Consider the following 10291-nt stretch of genomic DNA (forward strand, 5'->3'; position numbering starts at 1 on the left):
AACTTAACCTGGATATGTGGTAAGGAAGCAGAAACTAAAAATGAATTCCCATGCTTTTGCTGTGTTTGTAATTTGGGTGTTATTCTTCTGGATGCATCAAATGTTTCATTTATAACAAAAGTACTATTTCTTTCCCTTTAAAAGGAATCAGTTCGATTGAAGATCAGAATGCAGTAAATGGACCTGTTCAAATTGTCAATGTGAAAGCCCTTTACAGGAACTCTTGTTTTAGTGAAGATCAAATGGCCAAGCCAATTAAGGCTTTTACAGCAGACTTTGTGAGGCAGCTTTTAATTGGCCTTCCAAATCAAGCTTTGGGACTGACCTTGTGCAGTTTCATCAGCGCTCTGGGTGTCGATATCATTGCTCAGGTAGAGGCTAAAGACTTTGGAGCAGAAAGCAAAGTTTCTGTGGATGACCTGTGCAAGAAAGCCGTGGAGCACAACATCCAGATTGGCAAGTTCTCCCAGCTGGTGATGAACAGGGCCACAGTCCTGGCCAGCTCCTACGACACGGCCTGGAAGAAGCACGACCTGGTGCGCAGGCTGGAAACCAGCATCTCCTCGTGCAAGACCAGCCTGCAGAGAGTGCAGCTGCACATTGCCATGTTCCAGGTGAGAGCCCAGCACAGCTGTGGCTGGGGAGAATGAGCCTGAGTTACAACCAATGTGTTATTTTCTTGAATAAGTTCTAAGGTATTTTAATGGACTTTATGTTATTTTGGTTATAATTATGCTGTAAATATATAAGGAACAGTGTTGCTGCTAGCTTTTCTGGAAGACTGGCTGCTTTACAAGAAGCAAATTCTGCAACATGTACATTTTTTTGAATCAATACATGTAATTTTTTTCAACAGCCATTAAGATGGTTTTTAGAAAATAGGTCATTCTCTGGCTTTCTTACCAGCAATGCTGTCCTGTTCTCCTCCTTTTTCTCAGATTATGATTTTAAGGGAGGAGATGGCTTAGAACAGAGGATATGAGGTGCTGAATGTCATTTTGTACCTTTCCTTCAAAGTTTTAATTCATTGACTGTCTCCTCTCCACTCTTTGCTTCATTAAAAATACAAATAGCAGCAGTATCAGTCCTGAAAAATGCTCTTCTGAGGCTTTAGATAAATGCCATTATGTACCTTTACACAGGTATCCAGTTGTGTTGTACTGTCTGTGATCTTAATTTTATAAGGGACAAGGCTTTCTCCTGGTCAGTTAATAAATCATTTCATAGACCAGTAAGCAAAATTGTCTTGGTTTTAAGGTATCACAAGTGAATTGTTTCTGAATATTGATGGCTTTTCCTTTAGATTAAAAAGATGTGTGTAAATCACATCTAGTTAGTTAGTGGACTGATTAATGGTATAAACATCCAAGCCAGAAAAACATCATTTACAACTACTTGTATAATTTAATGCTCCTGAATGATTTAGGACTTTAAGCTGTGCTGGTACTGTCTGACATGCAGCCCTTTTAAGTGCCCTTACTTATAAAGGGTACCAGAGCACTGGAATTGCTGTTTGTGATGTAAAGTATTTTGTGCTGAGCAATATTGATACTCAAGTGTTGCTGTTGCTTTCTTAAAGTGGCAGCATGAAGATCTCCTCATCAATCGTCCCCAGGCTATTTCTGTCACTCCTCCTCGTCCTGCAATTTTGGCCAACATGAAAAAGAAACTTCACACACTCAGTCAGATTGAAGCTTCCATTGCAACAGTCCAGGTATGGCTGCTTGGGGAGGGTTGTCCAGCAGCACATTGAAATGTGGCAAACACAAACTGCAAAATCATCTGCTACATTCAAATTATGTTATCTGGCTTGCTGTCTCACACAAATGTGGGGGTATTGTCATTGATCTCTTTCTGATGGATACTGTTATATTGTTTGATTTTGCTGTCTCATCCAAAATGTTCTTTGGAATAGCAGTAAATGTCTTTGAAGAAAAATACAAATCTGAAGGCTACTAATGCTCCTTTTATTTGAGTTTGTGTGCCTTAGATCATCCTTACTGTCATTTTTCATAGCTAAATGTCAGAAGTTCCCTTTGTAGAATTGGGCAAATTTATTCTTCTCTGTGTTAAGATTTGTATGCTGTGGCTTTGCTCAGTATTTTAGATTCCTTTGGTGCCAGTAATAGAGAATGTTTAATTGTTTGTTAAATACTGCTTAGCTTCCTGAATTTTAATTTCCTTTTTTAGTTGTGAAGGTACTGTTTATAATAATTTCTTGAATTATTTGCAAAATAATGGAGTGACTCTTTGTTATATAGTTCTTAGTCTAGAAATCGAATTACTTTTGCTTTTTTTTGGTGAGTTAAAGTCTAGACAGGTAGACTTCATGTAACAATCAAATCCAGTTGTGATGTGTACGGGAAATAAACTTTTAAACAGCATAAACTAACATTTGTCAATCATGAATGCCACAGTATTTTATATGGTGTAAGAAAGTGTCTGCATGTGTTATATATGCATAATTTATTTAAAGCCAGGCTTAGAATTCTGTATATCAGTATGAATTATCTATATGGGCTTTTTTCTTCCCCAATGCAGGAGAAACTAGCAGCACTTGAAGCAAGTATTGAGCAACGTTTAAAATGGGCAGGAGGTGCTAATCCTGCACTGGCCCCAGTCTTGCAAGATTTTGATGCCACTATTGCTGAAAGAAGAAACCTTGTACTGAAAGAAAGTCAAAGAGCAAGCCAGGTACTATGGATAAGTAAAGTACTCTTGATTCCATGAGTGTATTCACTCTTCATTTCCTACTTGAGGTTTATGTAGAAGACATTTTTCTGCTCTGCATCTAAAGAGCACGCATAGATAATCAAATACTTCTGGGAATCCCACTTGAAAGCAATAGGAATAATCTTTGTGAGAATTGCTGCAGGGCTGGATGACCCTGGGATGATACTGCTACTGTAACAGAGCAGTTTCTGTGTGTTTAAAATCCTCACTTCAAAGCACATGAAAAAAACAGTGTTTGTCTAATAGACAGTTGAAGTGAAATCATTTTCCTCCCTGTGTCTTTGATTTTCAGGTCACTTTCCTTTGCAGTAACATCATTCATTTTGAGAGTTTGCGTACCAGAACAGCGGAAGCCCTGAACCTGGACGCTGCCCTGTTTGAGCTGCTCAAGCGCTGTCAGCAGATGTGCTCCTTCGCATCCCAGTTCAACAGCTCCGTGTCCGACCTGGAGCTCCGCCTGCTGCAGAGGGTGGTGAGTGCAGGGCAGGGCATGGAACCTCTCAGAATCACTGCAGGGAGCTCTCAGCTTTGCCTTCATTCTCTGGGTTATCTGTACCTGCAGATGCAGTGTGGCTGCAGAGTTCATGCTGTCAGTTAAACACTCGGCACTGCTGGCTACACAGCAAGTGTGTTTTATCTCTGGGCACAGATAAAGAAATGTTTCTGTTATTTTTAGGGCACTGGTCTCGAACATCCTATTGGCAGCTCTGAATGGCTTCACTCAGCTCACAAGCAGTTGACCCAGGAGATATCTACACAGAGAACAGTACAAACAGAAAGAGAACAGCAAATAGAAACAGTTTGTGAAACAATTCAGAATCTGGTGGATAGTATTAAAACTGTGCTCACGGGTCATAACAGACAGCTTGGAGATGTCAAACATCTACTGAAAGCTATGGCAAAGGTATGTCTGAAACATGCTTAAATTTATTCCTCAAACCCATGTCAGTACAGTTTAAGAAAAATAACAGTTGTAGCTATGTGCTTTGTAAAGTATCTAGAAACAGTAAAATGTTTGTGCATATGGAGTTCAAGACATAAAGCTCATGTTTAAGAATTCATAAAACTGTCTAGCATTAGCCTTAGCAGGCTTTGGTTGAACCGAACCTTTTCTCTTTCTTGGCAGTTGAAACATTGTGTTTATAAATCCTTTTGGTTCTTAGCCTGTAAAAAATTTTATAATTTAAAAATTTTTCTTAATACATAACTACTGAAAATTATAGTTATTTGTAATCAGATGACAAACTAAAGGACTGAAAGGGCTTGGAAATCTCCATTTTATTCTCTTAGCCAAAATGTAGCAGTTGACCTTTTTGCACATCTTGGTTACAGGATGAAGAAGCAGCTCTGGCAGATGGTGAAGATGTTCCCTATGAGAACAGTGTTAGGCAGTTCCTGGGTGAATATAAATCATGGCAAGATAATATTCAGACAGTTCTGTTTACATTAGTTCAGGTTATGGGTCAAGTCCGCAGTCAGGAACATGTTGAAATGCTGCAGGAAATAACTCCCACCTTGAAAGAACTGAAAACACAGAGCCAAAGGTAAGAGAGTTACCTTTTCTCAGGTGACAAAAGGCATTTTGCATACCTGCTTTCATGTAGCAGGAACACATCATGGGGCACATACTTGATGATTTTCTTAAAACTCAGAAATCTTCTTGTAAATTGAATGAATTTAATTTTTTGTTTTTCGGTAAGTCGAGTAGTTGCATGAGTATTTACCAACTCCATTATGTTTCCCAGTGTCTACAATAATCTGGTGGGGTTTGCATCACCCTTAGTCACGGATACAGCAAATGAATGCTCCAGCCCAACTTCAGCTGCTACATATCAGCCAACCTTTGCTGCAGGTAATACTTGCACAAGTACAAACATGAAACCACCAGGAATTGATATTAGAGAGGGACAGTTTACTTAATATAAATAAATTCTTAGCAGTGGAATAAAACTTCTTGTTTATGAAACTAAAGAAATTAGAAAATGGAAAGATTGAAAATTCGTGCAGAATTTAAAATGCAAATTTAAAATGCATTTTTTCTGAAAAATTGATTGGTCTATTTGATATGCATTTAATTGTGCTTTTTCTTGCATCTGTAATATGCTATTATTTTGAAGACTTTAAGCACTTTGAAACTTTCTTTACAGCTGTACGTAGCAATACAGGGCAGAAAACTCAGCCAGAGGTGATGTCACAGAATGCAAGAAAGCTAATTCAGAAAAATCTTGCAACATCAGCAGATACTCCTCCAAACACAGTCCCAGGAACTGGCAAAAGTGTTGCTTGTAGTCCCAAAAAGACAGCCAGGGACCCTAAAACAGGAAAAGGTAAATACAAACCTTAAAAAACCAACAGCCCTACAACTGACAACAACAAAAAAATACCTCAGAGGGTTTCTGTGCGGGAGTGTGAAGTTGTATTAACTTTATTTTGTACCTGTAGCTGTGCAGGAGAGGAATTCCTACGCAGTTAGCGTGTGGAAGCGGGTCAAAGCCAAGTTAGAGGGCCGAGATGTGGATCCCAACAGGAGAATGTCTGTGGCTGAACAGGTGAGTTGAAAATAAAGTTCCAGTAGTGGTTCTTGCTTTAAATACATGCTAATTAGCAGGTTTGTGTGCTGAATTGTGCCTTCAGGGCTGAAATCCCGGTGTGAATGGGGGTTCCTTTGGGGATGGGAGCTATTGCAGTGCAAATCAAGGTTGCTGCTGCCTTGTATTGCTGCCTTTTTTTTTTTTTTTTTTTTACTGTCATATGCTTTTGTTTTTTGTATGGGAGGTTTATGTAGAGCCATGAATCAGATAAAATTGTCTTTTGTCTGTCACTAAGCTAACATTTATTCCACAGCTGCTGGTAGCCAGGGAGAACACGAGATCTGTACAGCTGCCCAAGGGACAGAACTTGTCTGTGTTCACTAACACAACACACAACTCCTGTCTCTGGGCAACAGAGTCAGGGGACACAGTTGTCCACGTCTATTTGAGAATGGTGTGGCTACTGCCAAGATAGGGGCTGTGAATGAGATGATAATGTGATTTTTATTTTTGCAGTACAGCTTCCTGTTTCTTATGTGGACTGCACAAAGTTATGTCTACAGTTACTTCAGATTTTTTTCAGTGAAATATTTACAGGTGGCATTCGACAGTAAATTCTAAGATCACTTAAACACTTTTAAAATTCCAGCTTATTTTTAATTCCTTGTTTGACCTTTTTAATAGGTTGACTTTGTGATTAAGGAAGCAACTAATCTAGATAACTTGGCTCAGCTGTATGAAGGTTGGACTGCCTGGGTATGAGTAGGGAGACAGCAGCTCGGTCTGGTTCAGCGAGGTCAGACATCCACCAGAATCAACTCGGCCTCAGGCATCCGTAGCCGCACCACAGTCGGTGGTGATGCATACTGGGGCTTAATCTGAGGAAACCTAGGAAATCTCGGTGCACTGGGAAGTGAATCCTGCAGGATAGCTGCACTCAGGGATACGCTAAACACAATGGTCTGCAACCCCCACGGTCAAGGGTGAACGCTCACCGCTTGAGCAACACGGTTTGTCTTTCTGCTACGGAAGAACTGCAAACGTGTCTGGGGGTCAGCTGCAGAAAGAAATCAGGATGCTACAAACGGCAGAGTGATTTGGAACTCAATTCCACCTGACCCTGTGAACAATTCAGGAAACACCGAACCCTGTTCAAAGAAAAACAGAAAAATGGGGCCATGAAGAAATCACAGCAAGGGCAGATTTGATGCGTTCAGATCCTCGTTCCTCTTGTTCTGTGGCAGCAGTGCTGGTTGAGTTGACCAGTTAGTACGGGAAAAGGCTACAAAATGTAAACTTCAGAAATGGACTGAAAGCAAAGAGCTGTACATCAGATACACGCTGCATTGGAAGAACTTCTGAGATAGAAGAAAAAGCCTTTGTTCTCTTCTCCCTTTCCTCTTTCCTTTCACTCCTCCCTCCCAGCCTCTCCTCGCATACACCCCTCTTGGCTTATTCTTGTAGGTTAGGCGTACTTCCAATATACTTTTTATTTCAATCCTTCTACTTCACAGTTTAGTCAAATTAACAACTTAAATTCTGTTTGGTAAACAATTTCTCCAAAAGCACTGAAAATATAGAACATCAACGATTACTTATGAGTTGGATGGTCAAATGCAAAATGTAATTTTGGTTATTTTAAAGTCATTTTTGTGATTCTATTATGTACAGTTTCTCAAAATTGTCACTGTGCATTTAAAAGTAATGATTCCTACAGGCATTTGATTTAATGTGCACTTCCCTCTGCTTGCAGTGTACACTTTTTTGTAATTCAAATTGTCCCTCCAATCTCATTCTACTGTGATTGCTGTAGTTTCTTTCGTACGACGTAGCTAATCCAATGTAATCTTTACCTTTTTAAAAACCAGGATAGAGTATCTAGTAGAGTTTTACATTGTTGATGACAGATAAACAATAAAGTGATGTTCTGGTGGAGGTAGAGTGATATGCTTTTACTTCATTTTCCTAATCCTTTTAGTTCACACTTGTAAATTCTAGTGCTTCACTTCACAGGGGTATACTTATAATCCAAGAAATGAAGGACTCTCAAATTTTTGTTCAACTAGATCTGTAAAGATTTCTGCAAAGTAGTTTTCCTTTGCCATATTTCTTCTATAGATGGCTGTTCAGTAATGCATCCATAAGGAATCTTCCACCAAGGTTTTTTTTAATCAGTTCTCAAAGTATGATTATGGTCAGAAAAGTCTCTCTAAAAATGGCATCATCATCCTTGGATCAAGGTCCTGCTTGTCTGCTGGTTGTCTGAAAACTTCTTGCTTTATTTTTTAAGCAGGACACCTCTAGGAAAAGGCAACTTCCTTTTCTTAGAGAAACAAACTCTACAGAATTCAGCTACAACTGCAGAACTGTAAAGGTGCTGATAGCTAAAGCAGAAATGCACGCTGGCATTCTGAACCCAGATAAATTCGTTGTAGCTCTGTATAAAAAGTTTCTCTTTTGTAAACTTGGTGAATTCATTATGGACAGTTGCTGAAAATTGTGGGAAGATCCTTAATGCCATTTTAGTCACTTTTCAGAGTAAAACCACACTTTCAATACAGCATTTTTCAGTCAAAATCCAAGTATTAAAATATTTGAGCCAAGCCCACTACTGGCATAAAATTAATTTAATTGAAAGCAGTTTGCAGCAGTTCATCTGAGTAGGAAGCTTGGCTGGTGATTTTTGGATAATGCCAGCAAACTTCTGTTCCTTTCAGTATTTGCACTATGCTGACTGCTCTGCCTCCGCAGTAGGTCGTAGAATTCACTTTCTCCTCTGTTGCCAACTTTTTGTGGACATGCACTTTGAAGTGTAACAGTTTTCAACAGTCATATGGCCTTCCTTGCACTCTGATTGCCTGATTACCTCTAGGGAAGTCACAGGCTTTGCATCTAACAGTCCCCGTGCAAACGCATTCCACTGCCGCTGCTTCCTGACCCTCTGCCACCCTCGCCGCAGGAGACGCTGTTGGAATGTTGCAGTGAAGAACATTCATGTGCACAACAGGACACTTGACACTGTTGGTCCTTTCCATTTTTCTCCAGTTCAAAATGACCTTATGAACAATCTGTTGGAGAAGTGTAGTGACAGGAGTGTGTTGTACCTGCTGTTTTGTTTCTTGGAAGCTGGGGGGAAGGGAGGGGTAATGCACTCACCTGTGGCTCATGTATTATACCTCTGCCATCCAGAAATGAAACACTTGTGTGGAGATGGGTTCTTACTGCGTAATTTAATAAAGTTTTAAAAAATAAAAAAGAATACGTGTTTTTAATTTCCTTCTATGCAACACTGTGTGGTTGTGAAAATTACAGGGAAGAATAAAAGTGCCTGATACAAACAAATAACAAACCAAACCCCGAATTACAGCAGGATTCTCCAGAGACTTAAATTTGCATAACTAATGCAAGGGAGACAGCTCAGATGTGCAGGAGTTAGTGGGACTGGCACTGTTCACATGTGTGCTGACACATTTTTCTTGGAAATGTTGACAGTATGGGAGGTTGGTACAGTCTTGATGAAACCTAAAATTCAGGTTCTGCTCACACATCCTGCATAGTAAATAAGACTGCATTAGTTCCAGTCTCTTAAAAGATGCATCTTACAAAGACATAAGGGTCCTTCCTTTATTTTCAGTAGAACTGGTGTTGATTTTCTCTGCACTGAGGCACACGTAGAATAATGCAAGACTAGAATCACCTCTCTAAATACATACAAATCAGCTGGAGCTGTAGAAGTCAAACAGTTCAACTGAGGGCAATTTTTTGCCTGTTGCTTACCTGCAGTAAATATTGATCAAGGGACCATGCTATAAAGTGATTTCTCAAAGCCAAATTCCACATATGTTCAGCAGTTTTGTTACCCCCTCACAATTCTGTAGGCTCATGGTTGAGATGCCCTTTGAAAATGGAGTTGGTTTTTTGCCTCTCTTCCTTCTCCCCTTTTGGAAAGCCATGATGTGAACATGGCTCTGCCAAATGGGTTGCTGGGATGTGTTAAACTGGAATTATTAGTGGTGTCCTAGAATATTTTGGTAGGATAATGGCACAGTCAATATAACAAATGGAAAATGCAGCAGATCTATACAGTTAACAGAAATTAGTTTCGTACTTTTTAGGGACTTCATGGTTTGATTTTGCTTTGCAATAATATTTTTGCCCTCAAGGATTATCCTATTTAAACAGAATAATGTTTTGTCTAATTTTTCAAATGTCTGTAAAAGACTCAAGTCCCTCAAGCTGAAGCTCTGTTTCTCTAGGTGCTGTAGTCTTTAAGGTTAATTTACTTCAATTATTCATCATTGTTCTGTGCCTGGTACATTAGCCATTCTGTTTTAGTACACTCAAGTACTTCAAAGGTTTCTTTGCTTTCTTTTTTTTTCCCCTTTTTTTTATTGTCAAGCTTTTCCTAAAATTAGCAGATACACTTTATACATTAAAGAATTTGACTAGGAAAAATATTTGAGAGGACATCTGCCATCTGTGTGTTTGTTAATGTGGTCCCAAATTATAAAATGCATTTTTTCTTTAGTGAAGTTGTGAGCATACTGTTAACCATTTTAGCTAAAGAATTTCACAGAAATTACAGATATTAGCTACAAACTACTGCTGTGTACCAAAATGCATTCCTGATTAGAGCAATTCTGCCATTCATCAGGCTAATTTTTTATTAATAGCATAGTAAATGTGTATTAGGTATGCTGAAAGGGTGGAGGCTTGACATGTAAACTTTGTGTGCCTGTTCTCAGTGCATAAAGCAATTGCACTGCCCCTTTTAAAGGTGCTCTGAAGCCAGCTTGGGGATTTAATTTTCTGTGCATCTGCTAAGAGAGAATCTTGGTGCAGGAAGAATGGATCCCATTGCAGCATGGTCTGTGCCATGCATCCAGGCAAGCAGAACAGCTGGGTGTAGCTCAGGTAGGGTGCAGGAGGTGCTGAGCTGCTGCTGATCCTCTGCCTCCTGCACCATGGCTGAGATTTAACAATGCAATCTGTGAATACCTGTACTTTAGGCACATTTTTTAATTAGA

At 39.4% G+C, this 10291-nt stretch overlaps 1 protein-coding gene across 2 annotated transcripts in view; it reads left to right on the top strand.

Annotated features, from left to right (window-relative positions):
• SMG1 (SMG1 nonsense mediated mRNA decay associated PI3K related kinase) overlaps window positions 1–8523 on the top strand; it is a 62386-nt gene extending 53863 nt beyond the window's left edge. For both annotated transcript variants that reach the window (XM_054643612.2, XM_077186690.1), the window contains 10 exons: window positions 145–614; window positions 1580–1714; window positions 2542–2694; window positions 3026–3205; window positions 3410–3637; window positions 4066–4277; window positions 4479–4585; window positions 4881–5060; window positions 5176–5282; window positions 5949–8523. In XM_054643612.2, the coding sequence (XP_054499587.2) occupies window positions 145–614; window positions 1580–1714; window positions 2542–2694; window positions 3026–3205; window positions 3410–3637; window positions 4066–4277; window positions 4479–4585; window positions 4881–5060; window positions 5176–5282; window positions 5949–6026 (1850 nt within the window). In that variant the 3' untranslated portion in view covers window positions 6027–8523. The remainder of the gene's footprint in view (window positions 1–144; window positions 615–1579; window positions 1715–2541; window positions 2695–3025; window positions 3206–3409; window positions 3638–4065; window positions 4278–4478; window positions 4586–4880; window positions 5061–5175; window positions 5283–5948) is intronic.
• The last annotated feature ends 1768 nt before the right edge of the window (window positions 8524–10291 follow it).

The sequence above is a fragment of the Agelaius phoeniceus genome, chromosome 16, assembly GCF_051311805.1.
Source record: "Agelaius phoeniceus isolate bAgePho1 chromosome 16, bAgePho1.hap1, whole genome shotgun sequence".
Lineage (NCBI taxonomy): Eukaryota > Metazoa > Chordata > Aves > Passeriformes > Icteridae > Agelaius > Agelaius phoeniceus.